We start from the raw sequence: 27775 nt of genomic DNA, 5'->3' as shown, positions 1-27775 counted from the left end.
CCCCAGCCAACCTCCTTCCTTAACAAGGGGCAGCAGAGAGAAAGAGCATGAGGGGACTGGACAAGTCAAGGCAACACCATGATTCTGAGCAAATTGGTTTGTGTGCTGAATATTTCAAGATGTACGCACTGCCTTAATCAATTTATGCACTTTCTTCTGGTATTAACTTAATTACTTCCATATGCCCCACCTCAAGTTTCCATATGCCACATGGGGACACACTCATCCCAACTAGAAGTGATTTCAGCAATGCATTTCACATGTTTCTTTTATCCGCCAACCATTTCAGAGCTTTTTAATAATACTTTCTAACAGCACAAGTATTTTTTCAATCATTCCACAAATATTTCCTGAGTGCCTACAAGGGTTTCCGGGCACCATGCTAGCTAGACACTGAAGATATGACAATGGACGTAAGGAGATTGCTCTTTCCCATTGAACCTAGGGCCTAAGAACCCTGAATTTTAAATTCAGTCTGTCAGTGCATGGAAACACCAATGATCAGCAGCATAAAGAAAGAAATACAAGGTGTAGAAAAGGTTTGGCTCTTCCCCTTGAAGAGTTTTATGACTCAGAGCACAAGGGAAACAAAATCATTTGCATTTCAAGTATCCTGGTTCGTCGAGCAACTACACAAGGTTCTAGAGTTGACAGCATAACCTGGGATAAATCACCTGTGATCAGGAGAGGGAAGAACAGAATGGCAGGATCTTTATTTTCCCAGAATGCTAACCCCTTGTTTGATTGGTCCCCAAACAAGTCCATGGATTCTCCCATTAGGATTTCTTAACCTGAGAGGTAAATACCATAACTGCACCAGAGATCATGTAACTTTAACTAGTTAACTAGTTAAATAATAAGAACCTTACCAGAATGACTGGGTGGGTTTAAGGTCTAGTCCTAAGGAAGCCAGCAAGATCAAATCTAACATTTCACCAAGACAATGTCCCCCAGTATCTGACAGGTGTGATTTCATGATTGAGGTCCATGAAATTATTGTAAGTATCCACAACTGATATTTTTCAAAATCTCAATGAGGTTCTTAGATATAGAAAAAGAAACTGCAGGTGCGTGAGAGATGGAATTTGGGGAAACATTGATTGATGACGTGTGGTATCCAGTGTTCAAAGGCAGTCCTGGAAGGAGCCTCTACAAACCTTCTGAGCTCAGGTGGGATGTGACAAAATAACCAAGAAGCTGGCCATGGACTTACCCACGCATGTTGGAAAGATGTCTTCGTTGTTGATCTGGACCTCGATCCAATCCATAAGCAGGTTCATGTACTGGGGAGCGGGCAGTGCGGTCGGCTTCTTATACTTGAGGTCATCCTGCCACCGATACTCATATTTGGGGCCCCCTGACATCACAGGGCAGGTCCTCTCGGTGCAGAACTCGCAGATGGTGCCGTAGATGAGGTTGATCCGATTGAAGAAGTCCACCACGTGCACGGCCACCCAGTCGTTCTGGTCCTCCCCGCTGGGCAGCTGCACCGCCGCCTTCAGGTCCACGCCTGAGTTGAGGGATGCCTGAGCCCGTTTGTGGAGCTCAAACCTCTGTGTGCCAGGTTCAAATTTCCTCTTGGGCCGGAAGGTCTTGTCCTTGTTGAACACCTGCTTCAGAGCTATGGACATGGTCTTCTCCTTTTCTTCCTTTGTTTTGCAGGAAGCAAAAAAGCACCTGGAACTTCTCAGTGAGAGATCACAACCCAACAGAGTTTTCCACTGCCAGCCCTCTGGCCCCAGTCTTGCGGCCTGCAGCTTCTGTCACTTTTAAATGGCCCCTTCCATCTTCCTCTCGGGTGATTTCCAGGGGAATCTCATGTTTCTTCCTAAAGGAGAGAAAAGAGTCTCATAAGTGCCCAGGTTCCATTTAAGAAATGACAAAGGCTTAGACCAGATTTCCACTTTGCATTTAGCTGTGCCCACTTCCATCCAGGTATGTGGATGTGGAGGTTAAGCCAAACCCCTGGGAATCTGTATTTATGATCTTGGTCAAGTCTCTGGTTACTCCTCCCTGTGTGATCATAGGCCCAATGGACCTCTCCAAGGTGTTATGGATGAACATGGTAGTCAAGATAGATAACAAATCCATCATGCCATGAATGATTAAACAAAGAGGCATCTGTCTGTGCCTTTATCTGGTGCAAGGTGCTAAATTGGGGGAGGGGTACACAAGAGTTTTGAAATGGGCACAGGAAGTCTACCTGTCTATTTTCCAACCCAGAGCCCCATCAGGACTCCTGCCTTATATTGTAGGCATATTAAATGGTTAGAACAATGCTTCTCAAATGTTAATGTGGGATCTTGTTAAAACGCAGGTTCTGACCCAGTAGGTCTGAGATGGCACCTAAGAATCTGCACTTCTTTCTTTTTATTGTTTTGTTAATCCTCACCCCTTCACCTGAGGATATTTTCCCATTGATTTTAGAGAGTGGGAAGAAGAGAGAGAGAAAGAGAGAAAGGGGGGAGAGAGAGAGAGAGAGAGAGAGAGACAGAGAGAGACAGAGAGAGAGAGACACAGAGAGAGACAGAGAGACAGACATTGATGTGAGAGAGACACATCAATTGGTTGCCTCTGGCATGTGCCTCAACCAGGGCCAGGGATCAAACCTGCAACCATGTCCATGCCCTTGACCCAGAATCAAACCCAAGACCCTTCGGTGCACAGGCAGGCACTCTAACCACTGAGTAACACTAGCCAGGGCGGAATCTGCATTTCTAACAAGCTCCCTGGTGGTGCCAAATCTACTGGTCCATGGATGATGCTTTAACTATCAAGGCCTGATCTAAGAGATCTTATTAGAAATGCAGACTCTTGGGCCTCCTCCCAGACTTAGTAGATCTAAGTCTGCATATTAGTAAAATCTAAGAAGTATATGCTTTGAGGAACACTGGGTTGAAGGGGTGCCTGATTGGCTGGGGAAAGAGATGATTAAATAAACTTTCATTTGGTGTTTTGTTGGCATCATAAACATAGTTTTCTGTTGAGTTTGCATATGTGTGTGTGAGGAAGAGAATAACCCAGAGACTCACTGTTTTGAATACAATGGCCTTCACAGATGGTGACAATGACCGGGTATTTTGATCCTGAATGATTTGGACAGCACAGCACCCTGAAGCTAGGAGATTCCCAGTGAATACCTTTTCATAAATACCAGATAGAAAGTGGCTGCTGAAAATGCTGCTACAGCTTCATGCAGAAAAGCTTCTTGCACTAAATAAAATGTAGTGTTGGCAGTAACAGTCATTATTCTCTGTCCTTGTTGTCTCCAGGAAGAAAAGAACAAGTCATAAGTTTTGTTCCCTAGGTAGAAACTATAAGCACATTCTATATTATGAATAGCACCCACTACAATGCTAGTTCTCAATAAATATGTGAAACCAATTGTTCTTTTAACCAATAAACATTTACTAAAGGCCTTTTATGTGGCAGACATGGGGCTAAGGCAGAAAGGATACAGAGCAACTAAAAACTTGGTCCCTTCCCTTTGAAAAATCCACAAAGTGATGTCTAGCTTTGAGGTTAGTCTATTGGGTTTTGCTTTTTAAGCTACAAAGTTAAAAGCACCGATATAAATAGTGATACGATTCCTGCCCATTGTTACCCAGGTTAGAATGAAAAAAGATGATAATGAGGGCTTGTGGAAAGAGAAACATGGAAATCCAAATAAACAGCATAAAATTGACAGGAGCTCCATATGTTCTCCATATTTCCTGCTTAATAGATCAATTATAGAAATAAAACATGATGTGCACTATAAAAATATGCAGGAGAATTCAGCCGGGCTCTAAGGGAATGTTGACAAGGTAACTAAGCAACACTGGCAAGGAAAGTTCTTATTTTTCTTTTCCTATTGATGTGTTCTGCCTTATTTGTTAAAAAAAAAAATGAGAGTTCTTGCCAAGGATAAGGAAGAAATAAAACAAATCTCCCATTCAGTCCTGAGAGATCCATCTTCTCTAAAGAGACCTTGGTGGCACAGAAGGGTGGCAGGACAGAGAGGAAAGGGACTAACGCTGATATTAGCTGGGAAGAAAGAGGATGAATATCTCATCTGTTGGATGAAGGATTCCTCCTGGCAGGGCCACCTGGCAAGGCAACTCCCTACAGGAAGGCCATAAGAGAAATGCCCCAGAAGTACCCCTCATGAGGGAGCTACCATGTCATGGTCATTGCTGGGGCTCCAGGGGCTACAGTGGTGCCTGGTACAGAGCCAACTTCACCGAATGGTTGCCGAATGAATGAATGAATGAATGATAGTGAATGAAGAACCCTTTGTATAAAAGTGAAACCGCAAAAGTGAAATGCAATTAGACCTCCTGTCTTTAGTTCTTTGGTGGCTCTATCTCAACTGTAAGCCCAGCTGCTGGGCTGCTCTGAAGTGTCCCTTCCTAAAAGATCTAGGCATCTGTCCAACATCTCTTTCAAATGGGCCATTCCTCTCCACTGGTACCTAAAATTTCCATCTCTTCAAAATTGAAGAATGACTAGTCTGATTTCCCATCTTCTCACTATATTTTTCTCTTTATGGCTGGAACAGTCTGTGGAACCTTCTTCTCATACCCCAAACATTGAATAAAAATAGGTTTATATTTTAAAGTATGTGTGTGTGAATAAAATGAACATCATCTGACCTTCCCAGGATCCAATAAAGGATTTGCCTATAATGGTATACTAATGCTGCTGTAAAAAAGAAAGAACTCTTACCATTCGCAACAGCATGGATGGACCTGGAGAGCATTATGCTAAGCGAAATAAGCCAGTCAGAGAAAATAAATATCACATGATTTCACTAATTTGTGGAATATAATGAACAACATAAACTGATGAACAAAAATAGAGCCAGAGCCAGAGAAGCATCGAAGAGACCATCAAACTTCAGAGGGAAGGTGGGGGTGGGATGGGGTGGGGGTGGAGGTAAGAGATCAACCAAAGGACTTGTATGTATGCATATAAGCATAACCAATGGACACAGACACTAGAGGAGTGAGGGCATGTGCTGGGGGGGGGGGGTGGCTGGGGAAAAGGAGACATATGTAATACTATATGTAATACTTTAAACAATAAAGAATTTTTTTAAAAAAGGATGTGCCTAAAAATGTGATTCTATCAACATTTATGTACCGTTTTACTCCGGCCTACTTATTAGGCGCTATCTTTGCTCACAAGGCAATCCCCAAATTGGAGATTCCTGCCTAAGAAACAGCCTTGCAATTTTTTTTTTTTTTGTCCAACTAATCTACATCCTCAATTTTGAGCTGCCATATTGTTATACTCTAGATCAGTTAGTGCTGGAGGCTAATTCCAGCAGGTCATAAATGCAAGAAGTTCATCAAAAGGTTGGTGAACCTTGAGGCTTCAGCAGGGCTGAAGATACATATTATTGCCTGCTGGCCAAACAGCTGAATGGCCGAAAGCATTTCCCCAAACCTGAAAATCTACATGTTATTACCTGCTGCTGAACAGCTGTAGGTAGTTCCCCCAACATAATACTTTACTGCTTACCAAACCTTACCTTTGATATGTATATCTGCTTTACTTTAGGGCAAAATGTGTGACTAAAACGCCCTGGAGACAGAGATTCAGAGAAAGCTTGGTTATTAGAACTAAGCTTTCCCTGGCTCCCCCATGTATTCCAAATTTATATTTCTAGTCTCTTTATTAATTTACACACAGCCCCTTTTCCAAATTCCTTGAACCCTTATAGATTCTGAGAACAACCCTGGCAAGATAGCAGAAATACTACGGCCTCACTTTAACCTTGAAAGACAGACATGATTGAAGAGCTTTAAAAAGTCCATGTTATTTCTTAACACAGATGAAATCAGGACAAATAGGTGGAACCCTAAGAAGTCTGCCACATGACCTTCACTCCCCCATCATCTTTTAGCTCTTCAATGTCCATTCAAGTTGTATTCTCACTGTTTCATTTACATATTTATTTTGTAGGACATTTTAGCATTAAAAATATGAGTAAATATTCCAAAGATAAAAACATGGCATGCAACCTTGCACAGTGCAGCAGCAGAACAGGGGGGAGTGCTCAGTGCACAGGTGTCTACGTCAGAGACCCACAGGGATTCTCCCTTTCACAAACTCAGCACTGCCATTCAGAAGAAGACACTGTGGTGACAAAAAGTGGAAGGGTAGAAAGGGTGTGATTTATTTGGTGTGGTTTCATTCACTACCTACTCATTTTCTGCTGAAGAAAACACAGATTAAAAAAAAAATGTTTTATTAATGAACATAAAATTCCCTTAAATAAAGGCCTTTCTGAGGCCAAGTGACTGGCTTGGATTCCCAATAATAAGGAAGATGGCAAACCTTTGGTCCACACGTGGATAGGATGGATCCACTGTTACCACAGTTTTAAAAATAAATAGTGAAGGTAGAATTGTTATAAGTGCTCAGTTGACCCACTTATAATTTATGAAAGACATACTAATTATTTTAATAATTTTTTCAAAGAATAGAAAACTCCAAGTTAGTTATCACTTACCCTATTATTTCCAGATCTTTGGACTGGCTAGAAAATATTTTTGTGTTTAAAAAACAACACATGATTTGAGAACACAATACCTAAGGCAAGTGGGAGAATGGAGTGTGGAGAGGGTACTACAGATAAAGATAATGTAACAGCTTAAATTAAAACAAATTAAGGCAGAAAAAAAGATGTTTTTAGTTTTTCAAGCACAGGTATATACTATCGCTCAGAACCTCCGTCTGATACATGGGAGAAAGGTCACTGTCAATTACCATTCCCTTCTTTCTCTTTGAGACAGGGTATGCCAATTCTTTCTCGGAAAAGTCTGGCTTTAAAGGAAAAATACTCAAATTCAAGGAAGTTCGTTCCTGTAACTGTCAACAGACTTATTTCATCTTAGACACTCGAAGTGAATTTGAGTCTTGGGGTCTGGAAAATTTTACCCTTGGCACTATGGCAACTTATATATGACATCTGGAAGCACTGCAAGAGCGTACAAAATGGGCCAGAAGACTGAAAATTAGAAAACATAGTTCTAATTTTCAAAAGGGTACTGTGTTAAGCTTGGGAGTGGTGGGTAAAATTGACACCAACTGCAGGCAAGATTTGGAAGCATCTGTGGGGTTGCTGTGAACATTCAGGAGGGTATCTACAAAACGTCTGGAACACAGTGGCCACTGAGTAATGTGGTTGTTGCCATCACCCTCATCATTATTACAATCATATTAGGATGCACATTTTAATAGTCAGATTATTGAGAGACCAAACAGCCACCTAGAATCTTAAAATTCTATTCAACTTAATTCCATAACAGTGACAATAACTCACATTTATTTTGCTACTTATTTTAATTTTCACAACAACCAAATGAGTAGGCATTATTATTTTCCCCATTTTAGGGAAACTTGAGATACGGCACGACTAAAATGTTGTCTCAGGTAATAGAACCAATAAGTAGTCAAGCTGACTCCAAAACTCTTAACCCCAATTAAGACTGCCTCTTTAGACTGTTGGGTAGTTCACACACACACACACACACACCAGGGGAACTTGTAGGGCACATCTGAGGGGGCTGGCGAGGGGGGTGGGAGAAGCACAGCCCTAGCCCTAGCACACAGTCACATGTCACTCCCAAAGACACATGTTTCTTGAACCTTTGTAATCTAGTCAGATGACCTGGATTCAGGTCCTGGCAATCACTCTAACCGACTATGTCTTTGGACAAGAAACCCTTTATGAACCTCAGTTTTAACTTCTTTAAAGGTAACAGTTCTTATTCTCAAGGTTATTGTGAAAATTTAAAGAGACATTGCCTGTGAAAGCACGTCATAAGTGGAAAACCACTACAGTTATTAACAGGGTGATGAGTAACAAATGAAACAACAACTTCTGACATGACACCAAGAAATCATATGAGTAATGAAAAATAATTCAATGCAAATGTGTGTTTATAAGCAAGAGATAGGGAAGGGGTGGGGGGAGGAAGGTTAACAATGGAGCCCTGGATACAAGAAAAGAGTAAAATCAACACGTCATTCTTGCTTCATTTGGATGGACTTCTCATCATCATGCAAAAGGAAATAATATTAATCCAAGTAATTTGGTGGTGAGTCAATAGTCCGCTACATTTATAACCCACTTAGCTTAACATTGTGAGGGAATTCCAATATTTTTCAAGTAATAAAACCCACTGCAATATTATCTCATGAATTTTGGTATACCAGGGCAAACACTTTTTCGAATGAAGTATAAAAGTTCTTGTTTTAAACTTTAAAATGCTTTACATTTAATACAATACCCCAGGTTATGACTCAGCAGGGATCTCTGTGTTCAGGTAACAGGAATAACTTTCTGATTAGTTATCTGGCTGGAGGCTGAAGGCTGCATCCCCAGAAACTCTCAGGAGAGAAAAGACAACCATCTACCTGGGAGCTTTTCAATCTGCTGAGGTGAGAACAGATGGACAAAGAGGATAACACGGAGACAAATAATTAATGATGATATCCTCTCTACACTCCTGAACAGGCCTACAACAACTACAAAAGACATTTCAAATAAAATAGAATCAAGCAAGTAACTGTAATCGATATGGCCGCCTGGAGAACTGGAGAGAGCCCTGCCTTTTGAGTCCAGACTCTGCCCTTAACTAGTTACCCTCTGGGCTAATCACGATCTCTTGTTTCACATTCTTCTTTGGTTAAATGAAGGTGCTGGCGTGAATATCACAGAGTGTTTGGGGGATGAGTGGGATGACATAAGTAAAGGTGGGCAAATATCAGTGCTATATTTATTAACCCCGATTTCTCATGTATCAGGTTATCTCAGATTATTAACTAGCTTCATGGTCAATAGGGATCCCAACCAGACCTGGTCCGGTCTTTGACTTCTTTCCCACAAGACCTGAACACCTGGCCCTCAAACTGTATAAAAGCTTAGGAACCTTTAGAGGACAACCCCATTTCCTCACTCCTGGTTGTTATGAGGAAGAATTTTCCCTACGTCCATGACGGGCCTTTCTCTGTCCTTTTACTAAGGTTGCCTCGGGGCGAGTGGAGGAACAAACTCACTTCGTTGGTAAATTTGAGAAGAACCAACTGGGCATGCTCAGCTGCAAGCCTTACCTCCTGGGAGGTGCCTGCCCGCAGGAGTGTGCGATTCGCTCTTCCCCAACTTTCTGAAGAGCGGAAGCCTGCTCTGTCCAGCACTACATGGGAAACGGTGGGTAAACCTGGCCTTTAGATTCAGCACACGCACTTGGTTATGGCCTGCAGCCTGGCTTCTATACGCTGACCTATAGGATGGTCTGTTTCTGCAGCTGCTTCAGTCAGCTTCTCCCCAGGCCATGGACAGGAGAGTGGTCTTGTCTCCTGGGGGCCCTCTCGGAGACCCCAATCTGAACCAGAGTTAGTCGTTTTCTAGAAGAGCTTCCTTATGACATCGGCTCAAGCATAACCTACTTCTCTGCAGAAGTTCTGTGTCTACCTCCCAGGCACTCGGTCTTCTCCAGAGCTTTCTCAGACGAGAGCCCAGTTACTGCCCAGACACAGGCACAGAGTGAGGATGCTCAGGGCAGAGGACCCCTCATCTGTGAGGCCTTGAGAAACCTCCCCAGCTATCAGAGTGTTCGGTTGACAGTCCCACGCTCTGCCAGTGGCTGCTGTCCAGGGCCAGTGCTTCCCGTGGGGAATCTAAACACTTCCACCCAGAAAAGGCCCCTCCCTCACCCCACCTCACTGTCTCAAACTCCTCCCTGGTTTAACTTCAAAACTCTGCTCAAGCAAGGGGAGAGAGGTGGAGAAAGAAGGGAGGGAGAAGGAAGAGATGGCTGGTCACGCCTGGTGGGTGAGGTCTGCACCTCAGGTGCACATCTCTCTCACTCTCTTACGGTGACCCGCCCACTACGCTCTGTTAGCCTGTGAGGCCGTATCGCACCCTAGACGTTACTGCAGCACTAACACCTAATCTAGGGCCCGGCTCATGTTCTGTGGGAGAACTATGTATCTAAGTCATTTCGGATCAAATACCGCACAGACACACAGCTCCTTCTCCAGCTGAGAGGGCCCAGCTCCTGGAATCATGATGAGACATAATCGACCAAGAAACCTCGGGAAACAGAGACACCACGCAAAGAGCAACATCAGCCTCTGCCACGTGCTTCCCGGGCCAGTCCAAGCAGCTCGCACGTTTTCGCTTTCCAGCATTCACTGAAAAGGCAGCTCCTTTAGAAGCAGGCCCAGCTTTAAAAGAATGTTTAAAAATTCGTGATAGATCTTTGGAACATCTTTGCATGGCACTATAAAGACCTCTCCCTGTGTGTGCTTTAAAAATATGCCTCAAAGGAAAAATAATGGGTTAGAAAGGAGGTCATTCAGCTTGGGGAACTTTTTCTCTCTAATAAGAGAAGAAATGTATCACATCACCTCCTTTACGGCAAACACTATATCTGTGAGTTGGTTGCCCATCCCCAAGCTCTTGCCTCTGCTGCATCTACCCTCGTCCCCTTACACCCTTCACACCGGGTGTCAGCAGGCCTCCTTGGCCCCTATCCCATGCCCTCTGTCACCCTGCACAATACCATGCCATGAAATTCATTTTCCTCCAGCCACCTCCCTGCCACCCACCCTCCTGTGACTGTGGGGAGGCCTAGAGAGAGGTCATAGCTGATAGCATTTTACAGCAAGAAGAACCCTGGAAAAGCACTCAATTCAATTCAACCGCTCACTGTACAGAAGCAGAAGCAGCCACACCTAAGCAGCCCAGAGAAGTGAGGTGAGGCCCACAGCGCAGACCGGAGCTGATAACCTCGGTGCCTGTGTTCCCTCCAAGGACCTCTTAAATCAGTGGTTCTCAACCTTCCTAAGGCCGCGACCCTTTAATACAGTTCCTCATGTTGTGGTGACCCCCAACCATATTATTTTCATCATTGCTACTTCATAACTGTAATTTTGCTACTGTTATGGATCGTCATGTAAATATCTCATATGCAGGATGTATTTTCATTGTTACAAATTGAACATAATTAAAGCATAGTGATTAATCACAAAAACAATATGTAATTATATTTGTGTTTTCCAATGGTCTTAGGCGACCCCTGTGAAAGGGTCGTTCGACCCCCAAAGGGTCGCGACCCACAGGTTGAGAACCGCTGTCTTAAATGCTTACGCAAAATTGACACCTACCTGCCCTCCACTTAACTATCACTTTCAACACAAACCATATACATATAGCTTTTTTCATCCCCTGGGTGGGTTTTAAGCCTTTTTAAAAATAAAAGCAGCATAACCTTTTTCTTTTCCACTCAAATGGTCTTAAGCAGGATTCAATTCTATAAAAATGGATAAAATTCTCTCTTCTGTGGTTGAAGCAGGCAGAAGGACTCTCACTCTTAGTGTACCCACTCCCAACAGCCACTGAGACCCCTCTGAGGACCTGCAGGCGTGGCTCTACCCATCAGACAACTCGTGGACTCCCAACGCCCACTGCACTGGCCCCTTCCTCACTCACCACCTGCCACCAGCCTTCAGCCTTCAAGGTCTGGAGAGTGGCCACCACCTCCAAGCAGCCTCTCCTGACCTTTGCTCCAAAGCTCTGAATGGGTAGCCCTTCCTCTGCTCCCAAACAGTCGGAATCAGGCCATTCTCATGCTCCCCCCCCCCTCCACCTCTCACCGCCGCTGCGGGCCCATTTATAATGAGGGCCCACGGCCCACCCTACTGGCAGCCCCCACATATCCATGGAAGCAGCTTCAAACACCTCGACTGCCCCCCTGGTGAAGGCTCAGCCCGCCCCTTCGCCTTCTCTCCAGACCCTTCCCCCTCTGGCTCAGTTTCCGCTCAGTCTGAGCCCTTGCCTCTTTCCAAGCCCATGGATGGGGTTTGGCTTTCTCTCCTGAGTTCCGCACTCTTCCCGAGCACTGCCTCTCATTTTTCTTTCATTTTCCAGCGCTTTCTCTTTCATTTTTCTCCTCTTGAACTCTGGCATCTCTGCTAGAAGGGGCTGGCTGCGGAAGAGGAAATACAACCCCTCCTCACCCTGAAACATCTGTCTACAGCCCAACATTCAGGCGGGCCCTGCACCTGCCTCAGCAATGACGGGAAAACCGAGGTTGCCCCCTCGGGTCCCACCCTCGCCTTCAGAGGTAGGTGGGTGACTCGGATGCACTCTAACCTTTGAAAGACTCCCTGAAATGGGAGTTTCGTACTCCAGGCCTGGCATATCCTGGGGTGCATGGGCCAACAGTCGTTCCTGAGGAGAACGGGCAGATAGAAAAACAGTCCTCAGAAGAGTTGAATTTCCAGCAGGAAGAATGAGAGGAAAGTCCTCAGGGAAAAGGAGACAAACCTGAGTCACACTGGAGATCGGAGGCGGCCCTCCCCTGATGGGTCTGCCCGCCACGCCACCGATGGAGAGCCTGGCTCGCCTGCCACCTGCTGCCTGCGGTGCCTGTGGGCCGTGCTGTCAGCCTGGTGGCTGAGTGGGTCTGAGATCAGGCTGCCTAGGTGTGACTCCCAGGTCTATCACTTTCAGAGCTGCCGTCTCTTGAGCCTATTGTGTAACATCGTGAAACTGTAGTTTCCTCTTTTATAAAACGGAGATAATAAAGTGACCTGTCTTGTAGTGTTGTGAGAATTAAATGACATTATCCAAATAAAGCATTGGACACAGCCCCAGGTACAAGGTGTGTAATAAGTACTAGTTAGCTTTTCATCCTTATCATTCACATAATGCTTTCTTTTATATGTGTACTAGAGGCATGAATTCGTGCACAGTGGGGTCCCTCGGCCTCGCCTGTGGGATCAGGCTGAAACCAGCTCTCTGACATCCGCCCCTGAGAGGTCCTGGATTGTGAGAGGGTGCAGGCCAGGCCGAGAAACCCCACCGCTGCACGATCGGGGCGAGGGAGCTAGGCTTAACCTACTGGTCAGAGGGTCTGCCTGCCCCCTGGTGGTCAGTGCACGTCAAAGCAAGAGGTTGAGCGGCCTTAGCATATCATTAGCATATTACACTTTGATTGGTTGAACAGATGACCGGGCACTTAGCATATTAGGCTTTTATTATATAGGATATCCCCTTCTGGACTGGTGACTCTATAGGCTTTCTACTTTCTCACCCTTATAAAAATACTCTTAATTAATTCTGCCTCACAGGATGTGGGGATGATAGAATAAGACAGTAGGCAAACAAACAAACAAACAAAACAGAAACAAACTCATAGATACAGGGAACAAACTGATGGCCGCCAAATGGAAGGAGGGTTGGGGAATGGGTGGGAAAGGTGAAAGGTATTAAGGAAGTACAAAATGACAGGTACAAAAATAGTCATGGGATGTAAAGTACAGCATAGGGAACAGTGTCAGTAATGTAATAAGTGCGTATGGTGTTAGATGGTACTAGACCAGCCGTGGGCAAACTACGGCCCTCGGGCCGGATCCGGCCCGTTTGAAATGAATAAAACTAAAAAAAAAAAAAGACCGTACCCTTTTATGTAATGATGTTTACTTTGAATTTATATTAGTTCACACAAACACTCCATCCATGCTTTTGTTCCGGCCCTCCGGTCCAGTTTAAGAACCCATTGTGGCCCTCGAGTCAAAAAGTTTGCCCACCCCTGAGGTAGACGTATCAGAATGATCACGTCATATGGTATTAAACATCTAGTCACCATGTTATACACCTGAAACTGATATAATATTGTGTGTCAACTGTAATTGGAGAATAAATGAACTAATTTAAAAAAAGAAGGCAGGTGCAAAGAGGTCATCAGGGGTCTGGCACACTATAGGCACTCAGTAAGAGCAGCGGTTACCGAAGAGGCTGGCCCACCTTGGTCACACCCTGAGCCTTCCCTCCCCAGGTCTCCCTCCAGCCACTGGGCAGAGGAGCCCTTCAGAAAACCAGGGGCCAGGTTGAGAAGGTTCCCCAAAGAACCACATGGAGCCACTGGCCACAAAGCCTGTGTGGATTGGACATTTACACTTATTGTTTTATGATGGGAATTCGAGCTTCCTCACAGCAGTGCCAGAAAAACTCATCCTGGGTCCAGGGGTGCGTCTTTAATACTAACTATCTCAATTTGGATTTTGTTATGTAACCACCATGTGTAGACTTGCCAAAAATGTTAAAAATAGACGGCAATAAAAAAAAATCAAAGCGAAAAGCTTCTCCTAGTTTCTAGACTGACTTGCATGGAAACAGTGACCCCACAAAGGCATGACGGTGTCAATTTTTTCATTCACTTAGGGGAGTGGTTTTTGTGTTTCCTGTTGTTTTCTGTGGGTTATTTTATTTATTATTCCCACACTATTCTTTAATGACAAGTGAGGGTGCCACCACTCTTCTTAAAAACAATAAAAGCCACAGGGGAGGCAAATCAGCCTTTGCCAGCCTCCAAAGGCCTGGGGATTTGCCCAGAGAAGTGTGCTGCTCAAGCACAGCGTGGCAAACAACTGCCCCCGGGCCCTGGGCTGAGCCAAGCCCCTGCGGTGAGGACTTGCTTTATTTTTGGTCCAAGTACAGAGTCCAGGAAGCCACATCTACTGACTTCTTTTTCATTTAAGATTACACATTCATCAATGAGCCTGGTTGAGAAAGCCTCCATTAGAGATTTTCTCTCTTTGTTCCAAGAAAGAATAGGAAAAACAGAAACACAGAAACCATTCCTAGGAAAACAGCACCCGCCCAGCAAGAGACCAAAACAGGTGTGTGCTATCTCCTACTCTCTCTTTAAATTGCATTTTACCTCCCCACCCCCACACACATACACAGCAAGCAGCTCCCCAGGCTGAGATAGTTTTTGGTTTTATATAAGTGCCAGATGAGTCAAATTCCTTTTAGAAGAAGGAGGTGTAGGAATCTATAAAAATACTGATAAGCATTTAACCACAAACACACTGACAACTACACATGGTGGTTACATAACAAAATCCGAATTGAGATAATTGGTATTAAAGACCCATCCCTGGACCCAGGATGAGTGCTTCCATCAACTTTAGTTCATTAAAAAAAGGTCAAAGGCTTAATATAGTCGAAGAAGGAAAAATACAAATACAAAGACAAGTAAGACAGCCATACTAAAAAAAAAGAAGAAAAAACCCATTTGAGTCACTTCAGCACATCTCAAATGCAGACCTCCACATAACGGATCAAGGTACACCGTTTGCAAATATTTCTATTTTAAATCATAAGATGGCTGCTCCCAAACTGTAGAAATTGAGAGTGATTACACAATGAGCTGGTGCTCATTTGATCTCCCCTAATTTGCCATAACCCAGCGTGGCTTCTAGAAAAAGACAAAACCTGACAGACCACGGCAGGACGGCCAAGGAGCCCTGATTTATTGCAGCTTTGAAAGGCCACTGCACCAGGATTTTCATTTCAGCCCAGAATGCAATCCACACGCCTGGCCTCGAGGTCCTGAATCAAATACACGTTTTTCTCATCTAGCAGAGAGATCTTGTGAGCTGTGAGCACAACCTGCCCAGGTGCCTGGGGAAGAGGGGAGGGGAAGGATGGGGTCGCGCTGGGACATGGAGTCACTCCTTGTTGTGCCTGTGGCATCAGACTTGGCTAGCTCGCAGAACGGCCCAGACAGGAAGAAGGCAGGGCCTTGGCCTTCAAGATGTCCAGTAAGAGAAGTTTGGCATTACAAGCCGAGAAGAATCTCCTGCCCGGTGAGCTAGGTCCCTAAACTGATCCAAAGCAAGGAGGGCCTCACAGCTTCTGGGGGCAACACAGGGACCTGCAGATGGGCTGTGGGACACAATGCAGGGGAATTCCAGTCTTTTCTCCACCCAGGGGCCTAGCCACAAACAGGGAAAGTCGATAATGGACCCCATGAAGATGTTCCCTCAAGGTCATCAGAGGTCATGCACCCTCCCCAGCTCACAGGAGTAAGCTCCTTGGTATTCATTTGGGAAGCTGCCCAGAGTCTAAGCTTTCACCTGGGGCACCTCACCTGAGAGCAGCCATAGACACTTGAAACGCTGATTGTTTCATTTTTATAACAGTCTAGGGCAGTGATGGCGAACCTTTTGAGCTCGGCGTGTCAGCATTTTGAAAAACCCTAACTTAACTCTGGTGCCGTGTCACATATAGAAATTTTTTGATATTTGCAACCATAGTATAACAAAGATTTATATTTTTGATATTTATTTTATATATTTAAATGCCATTTAACAAAGAAAAATCAACCAAAAAAATGAGTTCGCGTGTCACCTCTGACACGCGTGTCATAGGTTCGCCATCACTGGTCTAGGTTTGGGGTGGATTTAATTTTATAGAGCTCCCTCAAATTGTGTGGGAAGGAGATAAAGTAATCCTGATAATAACTTGCATTTCTCCCAACCATATGTAAACAGAGTGGGGCCTTTTAAGTACAGGTGCTTTCTGACTAATGATGAAATACATGACACCTCATCAGTCCATGGCCTGCCAATATCTCCTGAGGACTGAGGCTTAGAGGAAGCGAATCAAGTGGAATTCCCCCAAACCTTCCCAGCCCAACCTGCCTCTCCCCATCTGTTACCTTGCCATCCCTCTCATGAAGGCTGACTGAATAAACCTCACCTCAGCCAGCAAACAAGTGCAGGCAAGGACATCTCGAATGGCACAACCCAGGTCAGCATACCCTAAACCAGTGATGGTGAACCTTTTGAGCTCGGCGTGTCAGCATTTTGAAAAACCCTAACTTAACTCTGGTGCCGTGTCACATATAGAAATTTTTTGATATTTCAACCATAGTAAAACAAAGACTTATATTTTTGATATTTATTTTATATATTTAAATGCCATTTAACAAAGAAAAATCAACCAAAAAAATGAGTTTGCGTGTCACCTCTGACACACGTGTCATAGGTTCGCCATCACTGCCCTAAACTAATTGCCGTGATGACAAGGATGGCATGTGCCTGCTGGTTAGAATCTTCCTATCATTTCTGTTATGAGACACACAGCTATTTCCCATTCTGGGAAGTTTTGAAGGGGCAAGGAAAGGGAAGACAGGAAGGAAAGGGATCTTCATGGACAAAACCTGGCAAAGGTGCATTGAGGATCTGCAACACTTCCTAAATAAAGCACACCCCACCTAACCCAGTCTCTTTCTCCCCTATAGCCCTGCTTTAAAGTTCTTCATAGCTCCATCTGGTTTTACTGTGTTTTTTATTTTTATTTTTACAAAGCCATGATCTACAGATCCGGCCCCTGGATACCTCTTCCTCTGCAGTTCTCCCTGTCACTTATCTACCCACATTGGGCTCCTTGATGTTTCCATAACACACCAAGTTTACTATCATTTGAGGGGTCTATTAGTTTGCTAGGGCTGCCATAACAAGGTAACACAAGCTGTGTGGCTTAAATAACAGAAATGTATTGTCTCAGCGTTTTGGAGGTTAGAAGTCTGAAATCAAGTTATTGGTAGGGTAGTTGGGTTCTTTTGAAGGCTCTATAAAAGGATATGTCCCATGCCTCTCTCTGCTTCTGGTGGCTTGCTAGCAATCTTCAGTGTCCCTGGGCTTACAGACTCATCGCCCCAATGATGGTGCTCTTCCCAGGAGCCAGTCTGCCTCCAAACTTCTCCTTTTTATGAGGACACTGGTTTGCACAGATTAGAGGCCCACCCTACTCCAGGATGACCTCATCTTAACTCATGATAACAATTATAGCAATGATCCTTTTTCCACATTCTGTCACATTCTGAGGAACTGGAGCTTAGAACTTCTCTATATGAATTGGGGATGTGGGGAAACACTTTAACCCATAGCAAGAGCCTTTGCAATCGCTGTTCCCTCTTCCTGGAAAGCTCTTTACCCAGTGTGGTTGCCATCAGGATACGCCTTGCAGTCATCCTACTGACAGGGACCATAATTGACCAAGAGTAATAGCTGCTGTGCTCTGAAATCCTTCTCTGCATTTATGCCAAAGTCATGATCTCCATGACCTGGTCCTACCCAGTGACTGAGAATGTCGGAGATACCTAGAAAAGCCTGTTCCTGGGAGATAAAAATTCACCCGACAGGTTGTCTTTGGTTTAAGGACTCTCCTCAGCCTCGTCAAACTCCCTTAGCACAGCACTCTGGGCTGCTTCCACTCACCCTTCCTTCCTCACCTCTTCTTAATGTCATACTAAGTTCACCCAGGTCCCCCTTCACTTCCAAACACATATAAAATATAATCCAGTGTGGTCATCTGGTGAATGTACTTCATAGACCTATAAATTAAAACTTTTACTTTTTTTTGTTTAAATCTTTATGGTTGAAAGTATTACGTATGTCCCCTCTTGTTCCCCCCATTGACCTCTTCTAACCTGACCCCACCCCCTGCCCCAGGCCTTCACCACCCTATTGTCTGTGTCCATGGGTTATGCATATATGCACCCTTCCCCTAAAATATAACTTTTTAAAAATACAGGCCAGAAATGAGTAGAGAACCCAAAGCTGAAGCCGAAGCAGTAGGCATGAGAGCAAATGTGCATCACCAGAGGGGGTGAATCTGGATACAGCTGCTTCAGGGCCTAGAGCTGTGATTTTAATGACCAGGTTAGGACAGGCGAGCCCATGCCAGATAGGAGACTGGAACTGAGGTAACATCACACGGTGAGAATTATTGAAAACCCTCCTCTACATAAAAACGAGACTAGAAAAACTACCACTGCTTCCTAGTAGTTCAGGGAAGAGGCAACTACCAGTAAGTCTGTATTCTGCCCCAATCTCAGTGTGAAAAAAAATGCATCTCGTGAAAAACACAAAACATGCACAAGCATGTTGCCCAAATGTACATTATTTAGGTTATGCAAGAATCCTGAGCTGATAAAATCACCATAAAAATGTCCCTAGGACCACAGTAAGCTCTATAGAAGCAAACTCAAATTGTTTTGTAAAAATATGTTCATAACTCAGGACTCAAAAGACTCCCTTAGAATAAACAATTCCTGTTCAACAAACCAGACAAAGAAGCAAACCAATCAGGAGTCATATACACAACAAGCAGAATTAGCATCCCAAGAACTAGTAGTAATAGAATAATCTGATAAATCTAAACTCTAACAATGTTTAAAAGTATATTTAAAATGAAATAGTCAACTGATATAAAAAAAATGGTCAGAACTAGAAAAAAGAAGTAAGTAGAATACTAAAAATTAAAAATACAATGTTAAGTTGCATATTAGATAGAGCTGAAAAGAGAATTAGTATTAAGAAAGATACTTTGCCTAACCTGCCTGAGGGCCCTGGGAAAAGCAGACCTGGGTGCACAGCTCAGTCCTTCCCACATGCATCCAGGCCAGGCATCCAGAGCCACAGGCTGTGGATAGCTGATGACTCTAAATAGGATACTCAGCGCCAGTCACAAAGACTGAAGAAATTACTCATAGTGTAGCACAGAGAAAATAAAAAGATAGAAAGTGTTAGAGGATATAAGACAGAGAACAGATTGAAAAAATAAAGTATATATTTTATAGAAGTTCCAGGACACAGGAGTAGAAAATTGTGAAAGAGGCAAAATTGAAATGATAATGGCTAAGAACTTAGCAGAATTAAAGTAATACTTGTGTTCTTCATTTGAAACATCATAAGCCCCAAGCAGGATTCAAAAGAAACAGAAAACCACACACACACACACACACACACACACACGCACACATGCATACCCCTGGACACATTGTGGTAAATTGAAGAACACCATAACCAAAGACAGTCATGGAAGCAACCAGAGAGAAAAATATAGTTTAACAACCTAATAATGCCAATCAGATTAGCAGCAAACTTTTCATCAATGATAGAGGCTAGAAGAAAATGGAATAACATATTCAAAGTGGGAAGAGAAAGTAACTGTGAAACAACTATTTGATACCTAACTAAATTACCATGCAAAATGAGTGTGAAATAAAGACATATTCATACAAAAAAGAAGACAATATCTAACTCACAGACACTCCTTAAGAAATTAAACAATAATAATGTTTCATATGAAGTAAATTAAACTAAGAAAAAGATAAACAATGATGAGTAAAGGAGATGATAAACATGACAGTCACTTTATAATCACCCTACTGCTTAAAAATTTTTAAAGATTAATGGGGAGAAATCATAAACAACTTGGAGCTAAAATATTAGTAATAATATGGAAGGACAATTAACTTAAAATATTCAAAGGCCCTTGTGTTGTTTGATAAAAGAAAAAAAATTATTTGAATGATTATTTAAAAAGTTAAAGGGCAGATTAAGTGGAAGCTACACTAACATTCTCCCAAGACCAAACTGGAATAGCAACTAAGATATAGAAAAATCATCCTGAATAACCAACTAAAGACAAGCTGGAGAGAAGCCTTATAACCAAGGTTGTAAAGAGGAGGCCGCATCGAGACTGGTAGGGAGGGGGGAGCCACAAGAGGGCTGGCCAGGCTCCCACAGGCAGCAGCTGAAGGGATAACTCAGCTGTGGGGCATTCACCCTGAGAAGTCTTGGGTCTAAACCCGGAACCAGCCTTCCCAGCCCAGAGCACCAGAACTGGGAAAGGTGCCCACATAACATCTGGCTGTGAGAAGCATTGGGGTTCTGTCCAGCAGGGACAGATGGCTAGATTACGCAGACACCCCTTAAAATGCTGATGCACTAAATTTCGTTTGCAGCCACTTACCTTGGGCTCTGGCAGAAAGAAGGCAGAGTGGACTAGAGCTGCAGGATGAGAGCCTGGGGTAAGAGCAGGATCCATGTGCTGAGTCATTCCCTCACATGACAGAAACCATCTTTCTCAGGCAGAGCTTTCCCATCATGCAGCTTTTGCCTGGGGGGAAGAAATTGCCCCACTTGTTGGAAACCCTCTCACCCCACCCTGTGGATTTCTAAGCTCTACAGCCTGAGGCTCCTTTAGTGACTGAGATTAACAATCTGCCTGCAGGCAGAAGCTGATTTCTGGGTACTTTGAGTCTTTGCTTAACCTGCCTCAGGGCCCTGGGAAAAGCAGACCTTGGTGCACAGCTCAGTCCTTCCCAGTGTGTCCAGGCCTAGCAGGTAGAGCCACAAGCTTTGGATTGCTGATTGCTCTAAATAGGGTATTCAGTCACAAACAGCATCTGACACTGGCCTGTACCAGAGCCCTCTGAAGAGGCCCCAAACCCATAAGCTCAGTGGTAAGCTTCAGACAACAGAGCAGGATCCAATAAGCTCCGCAAGTGGTATATCCACAGGTAAATATCCAAGACATGCAGGGGAGAATTCTCCTTCCTGAGATAAGCAACAGCACAGCAGACTGCACGCTATGTTGGGAATAGAGCCTGAGGGTCAAGCTCATGTATGAATGAGCCAATAGCAATGAAGACTCAATTACAACAGGAGGGCCAACACAACATGCACAAGGAGAATTATTAGAGCACTCAGGTCTGGTGACCAGGGAGACTGCACCACTGGATTCCACAGGTCAACCACTACATATAGCCCAGTGATGGCGAACCTTTTGAGCTCGGCGTGTCAGCATTTTGAAAAACCCTAACTTAACTCTGGTGCCATGTCACATATAGAAATTTTTTGATATTTGCAACCATAGTAAAACAAAGATTTATATTTTTGATATTTATTTATATATTTAAATGCCATTTAACAAAGAAAAATCAACCAAAAAAATGAGTTCGCGTGTCATAGGTTTGCCATCACTGATATAGCCACTGTACCAAGATCTACCTAATACATAGAAACAAACCCAAGCAGGCATCCAAAATGGGGAAAGAAATAAGCCCCAAATGAAAGAACAAGAGAATTCTCCAGAAGAAGAGCTAAATGAAATGGAGGTAAGCAACTTATCAGATATAGAGTTCAGAGTAATGATTATAAGGATGCTCAACATCATGAGAAAAGATATAGAAACTATGAAAAATGACCAGGCAGAAATAAATGAAGGATGACATAACTGAAATAAAGGATACACTGTAAGGAATAAAGAGCAGAGGAAGCAGAGGATCAGATCAGTGAATTAGAAGACAGGGTAGAAAAAAAAACCCACTCAATTATCCAATCAATGTGTCTCTCTCACATCAATGTTTCTCTCTCTTTCTCTCTGTCTCTCCCCCACCATTCCGCTCTCTCTAAAAACCAATGGGAAAAAATATCCTGGAGTGAAAAAAACAATTAAAAAACAGGAGGACAGCCCTAGCTGGTCTGGCTCAGTGGTTAGAGTGTTGACCTGTAGAATGAAGGGTTATGGGTTTGATTCCTGTCAAGGGAATGTACCTTGATTGCATGCTTGATCCCTGGCCCTGGTTGGAACACATCCAGGAGGCAACCAATCAATGTGTCTCTCACATCGATGTTTCTCTCTCTTTCTCTCTGTCTCTTCCCCTCCATTCCACTCTCTCTAAAAACCAATGGAAAAAAATATCCTGGAGTGAGGATTAACAAAAAAATAACACAAAAACAAACAACAACAGGAGGACAGTTTAAGGGAGATGTGGGACAACATGAAATGTAATAATATCTGCATCATAAGAGTAAAAGGAGAAGAGAGTAAGTAAGGGATAAAGAACCTGTTTGAAGAAATAATGGCAGAAAATTTCCCTAACCTGGTGAAGGAAAAAGTCACACAAGTTTAGGAGGCACAGAGAGTCCCACCCAAGAAGAATCCAAACAGGCCCATCCCAGACATATCATAATTGAAATGCCAAAAGTTAAAGACAAAATCTTAAAGGCAGCAAGAGAAAAGCAATTTGTTACCTACAAAGAAGCTTCCATAAGGATGTAACCTGATTTTTCAACAAAAACTCTACAGGCCAGAATGGAATGGCATGAAATATTCAAGGTAATGAAAAGCAAGGATCTAAAACCAAGACTACTTTGAATGAAACCAAGGATATCATTCAAAATAGAAGGTGAAATAAAGAGCTTCCCAGAAAAAAAAAAAAAAGACTAAATCAGTTTATCACCACCTAACCAGCATTACAAGAAATGTTCAGTGGCGCAATCGGTTAGCGCGCGGTACTTATAAAACCAACACTACTTTGAATGAAACCAAGGGTATCAATCAAAATAGAAGGTGAAATAAAGAGCTTCCCAGAAAAAAAAAAAAAAGACTAAATCAGTTTATCACCACCTAACCAGCATTACAAGAAATGTTAAAAGGACTGCAGTAATAATAAAAATAAATAGAGAGAGAAATATAGGCATAAAGAATTATTAAAATGGCTATTAATAAGAACCTATCAATAATAACCTTAACTGTAAATGTATTAAATGCTCCAAACAAATCAAAAGACATAGGGTAGCTTAATGGATAAAAAAACATGTTCCACATATATACTGTCTACAAAAGATCCACCTCAGAACAAAAGACAGGATGAGAATGAAGGGATGGGAAAATATTTTCCATGCAAATGGAAACAAATAAAAAAGCTGGGAAAGCAATACTCTCATTGGACAAAATAGACTTCAAAATGAAGGCCATCACAAGAGACAATAAAGGTTACTTCCTAATACTAAAGGGATCGATACAACAAGAGGATATAACCCTGGTAAACATATATGCACCTAATATGGGAACATCTAGATATATTTTTTAAAAAAACAAAACAAAAAATTTCTGGAGGACTTTAAGGGAGAAAGCAACAGCAATACAGTGATAGTAGGGGACTTTTACACCTTACTGACTTTACTGGATAGATCTTCCAGACAAAAAAGAAATCAACAAGGAAACAGTGACTCTAAATGACAAACTCAATCAGATAGCTTTAACTGACTGACATTTGCAGAACATTTCACCCTGAAGTTGCAGAACATACATTCTTCTCAAGTGTACATGGGACATTCTCAAAGATGGACCACATGTTAGGACATAAAACAAGTCTCTAACAGTTCAAGAAGATTGAAATCATATAAAGCATCTTTTTAGATCACAATCACATGAAATTAGAAATCAACTGTAATAAAAACACTCAAGGCCAGCTGGTATAGCTCAGTGGTTGAGTGTTGACTTATGAACTGGGAGGTCATGGTTCAATTCCCAGTCAGGGCACATGCCTGTGTTGCAGACTCAATGCCCAGTAGTGGGTGTGCAGGAGGCAGTTGATCAATAATTCTCTCTCATCATTGATGTTTCTATCTCTCTCTCCTTTTCCCTTCCTTTCCGAAATCAATAAAAATATATTGTAAAAAACACACTCAAAAGCATTGAAACACATGGAAGCTAAATAACATGTTATTAAACAATGAATCAGTTACAAATGAGATCAAAGAAGAAATAAAAAAACTTCCTGGAAACAAATGAAAATGAACACACAACAACCCAAAATCTATGGGACACAGCAAAAGCAGTCCTGGGGGGGAAGTTCATAGCATTATAGGCCTACCTCAAAATCAAGAAAAATTTCTAACAAACTCTATAACTGTACAACTTAAAGAATTAGAAAGAGAACAAGAAAAGCCCAGAGTAAGTAGAAAGAGTAAGTTAGTATAAAAATAATAAAGATTAAAGCAGAAATAGATGACACAGAGACTGAAAAAAAAAACAATAAAAAAGAGCAATGAAATCAAGAGCTGATTTTTTGAAAAAATAAACAAGATTGAATGACCTTTAGCCAAATCATCAAGAAACAAAGAAAAAGGACCCAAATAAATAAAATCAGAAACAAAAACTGACACCACAGAAATAAGGATTGTAAGAAAATACTATGAACAACTATATGCCTACAAGCTGGATAATCTGGATGAAATGGATAAATTCCTAGAAAAATACAATCTACCAAAACTGAATCAGAAAGAATCAGAAAACCTGAATAGGCCAATATCAACTGATGAAGTAGAAGCAGTAATCAAAAAACTCCCAGCAAACAAAAAGCCTTGGTCCAGATGGCTTCACAGGGGAGTTTTACCAAACACTCAAAGAACTAACACCTATACTCCTCAAACTATTCCAAAACATCCAAGAGTAAGGAACACTTCCAAGCTCTTTTTAGGAGGTCAGCATGATCCTAATACCAAAACCAGATAAAGACACTATAAAGAAAGATAACTACAGACCAACATCCATAATAAACATAGATGCTGAAATCCTCAACAAAATATTAGCAAAGTGGATCCAGCAATATATTAAAAAGATCATACATTGTGACCAAGTGGGATTTATTCCAGGGATGCAAGGTGGTACAATAATTCACAAATCAATAAATGTGATACATCACATAAACAAACTGAAAGACAAAAATCACATATCAATAGATGCAGAAAAAGCATTTGACAAAATCCAGCATCCATTTTTTATAAACACTCTCAGCAAAGTGGGAATAGAGGGAGCATATCTCAACATGATAAAGGCCATATATGACAAACCTACAGCCAACATCATACTCAATGGGCAAAAACTAAAACCATTTCCCCTAAGAACAGGAACAAGACAGGGACGTGCACTTTTATCACTCTTATTCAACATAGTATTGGAGGTCCTAGCCACAGCAATCAGACAAGAATAAAACATAAAAGGCATCAAAATTAGAAAGGAGGAAGTACTAGTAAAACTCTCATTATTTGCAGATGACATGATATTGTACAAGAAAACCCTAAAGATTCCACCAAAAAACTACTAGATTCAATAAATGAATTCGGCAATGTAGCAAGATACAAAATTCATGGCATTTTTATACACCAATAATAAACTCTCAGACAGAAAAACTAAAAAAAAAAAATCCCATTTGTCACTGCAATAAAAAAAAAAATTAAGATACTTTGGAATAAACATAACGAAGGAGGTAAAGGACCCGTACTCAGAAAACTACAGGACATTGAAAAAAGAGATAGAGGAATATATAAACTAGTGGAAGAATATACTGTGTTCATCAGTAGATAAATGGATAAAAAAGCTGTGGTACATTTACAGCTTGGAATACTATGCAGCTATAAAAAAAGAAGAATCTCTTACCCTATGAGGCAGCATGGAGGGGCCTGGAGAGTATTATGCTAAGTGAAATAAGCCAGTCAGAGAAAGACAAGTATCACATGATCTCACTCATTTATGGAATCTAATGAACAAAATAAACTGATGAACAAAATAGATCCAGAGACATGGAAGCATGGAACAGACTGAGGAATCTCAGATTCGGGGGGAGGGGGTGGGGGGGAAGGAAGAGATTAACCAAAGAACTTATATGCATAATCCATGGACACAGACCGTCGTGTAGTGAAGGCCTGGTGGGGGGGAGAGGGGATAGAGGGAGTCAGTGGAGGGGAAAAAGGGACATCTGTAATACTTTCAACAATAAAGATAAGTAAATAAATAAAAGTCAAAGCTAAGTAATTTTAGGGGAAATGAGAAAGAAATGGAATATATAACTTTCAAAGTAGTAGTGGAGGGGGGGAGGGGGGAAAAGGAAGACTCGCTTGAGACGTGCACAGATAAATAAACCCAGAAAGAACTTGCCACCAGCAGATCCTCACTAAAGAAAATACTAAAGAATGTAGTTTGAGCAAAAGAAAATTGATCACAGATGTAAGGCATATAAGAGGAGATATAAGAAGGAATCGCAAGGATATAAGAAGACATAAGATTCTGAAATATAATAAAGAATTGAGAGGACTGACAGTGGTAAATATATAGGTAAATTAATACAAGCATTGATGCTCTAAAAGAACAACAACAACAAAAATGCCTCGTGGGATGTTTAAGAAGAAAAAATACATAGTTTTAAAATACACCGAAAGACTAGCACAGGAATTAAAGGGACATGAGTGGGAAGGGTGTTGTTCAGAGGAAGATAAAGATACTGATCGCTCTAGAATTGGGTAAGTTACGCATACATGCTGAAACTACTAGGTTAACCACTAAAAAATAAAAACAGACTGTAAGTTTTGCAGTAGTACAGAAGAAAAAGTGTAGTGAGACACAACAAGCAAACAAACAAACAAAAACACACACAACACAATCAATCCAAAAGAAGACAAGAAAGGAGAGAGAATGCATAGAAATTGTGGAACAAATGAAAAGCACAATGGCAGACATGAAGTAAAATGTATCAGAAATGATAACATGTAGATTCACCAAATGCTCCAGCTAAATGATGCCTCCTGGGCAAGCGAGGTCACAAAAATGAGTCAACAGTAGGTCTAGGAGAGCAACAGCTCCAATGAAATAGTAACTGATGATTCTTCAGGGTCAGGGAGACAATAGAGCAGAGTGGGGCCTGGGGCAAACTGCTGAGTCTATGTGTCTGAAGAAGGTAGCTCTCACAGATTGTTGCCACCGTGTAGGAATACAAACCCAGTGTCAGGTCGATCAACAAGGCTGGAAGTTCAGTGTTTTGTGAGAAATTTGAATTTTAAACATTGGCTACTATTTTGTTTTGTTTTGTTTTTTTAATTTTCACCCATGGATATTTTTCCATTGATTTTTAGAGTGAGTGCAAGGGAGGGGGAAAGAGAGAGAGAAACGTCCATGTGAGAGAGACGCATTGATTGGTAGCCTCCCGCACATGCCCAGACTAGGGTGGGGGATTGAGCCTTCAACTGAGCCTGTGATATTCACCTTCTGAGTTACATGTGCTTGACTGAAATTGAACCCGGGACCCTTCAGTCTGCAGGTTGACACTCTATCCACTGAGCCAAACTGGCTAGGGCTAGGCTACTAATTTTTAAAGAAGAAACACCAAAAGAAAAAGAAAAAAGGTTAAGAAAATGCTATCAATCCAGTAGGTAGGAGGGAAAAAGATAAAATGACGCAAAGAGCATGGTAAATAAAATGCAAAAACAAGAACAGAAAGCAAAAGACAAAAGAAAAACCCTTGCAAAGCCTAGCAGCATGAATGGAAGTGATGGCTTACACTAAAAC

General features: G+C 42.3%; 1 protein-coding gene across 2 annotated transcripts in view; it reads right to left on the bottom strand.

Annotated features, from left to right (window-relative positions):
• The window catches only part of MOB3B (MOB kinase activator 3B), a 214429-nt gene that overhangs the window by 150195 nt on the left and 36459 nt on the right, over positions 1 to 27775 (bottom strand). The window contains exons 1-2 of one of the 2 annotated variants that reach the window (XM_005884897.2): positions 20615 to 20704; positions 1214 to 1828 (exon numbers count right to left, since the gene is read on the bottom strand). In XM_005884897.2, the coding sequence (XP_005884959.1) occupies positions 1214 to 1631 (418 nt within the window). In that variant the 5' untranslated portion in view covers positions 1632 to 1828; positions 20615 to 20704. Of the gene's footprint in view, positions 1 to 1213; positions 1829 to 20614; positions 20705 to 27775 lie in introns of those variants that run through there. The other variant, XM_005884896.2, reaches the window with a different exon arrangement.

The sequence above is a fragment of the Myotis brandtii genome, unplaced genomic scaffold (genome assembly GCF_000412655.1).
Source record: "Myotis brandtii unplaced genomic scaffold, ASM41265v1 scaffold871, whole genome shotgun sequence".
Taxonomy (NCBI): Eukaryota; Metazoa; Chordata; class Mammalia; order Chiroptera; family Vespertilionidae; genus Myotis; species Myotis brandtii.
Note: the sequence above shows the minus strand (reverse complement) of the source record. Positions and strands in the feature narration are given on the sequence as shown.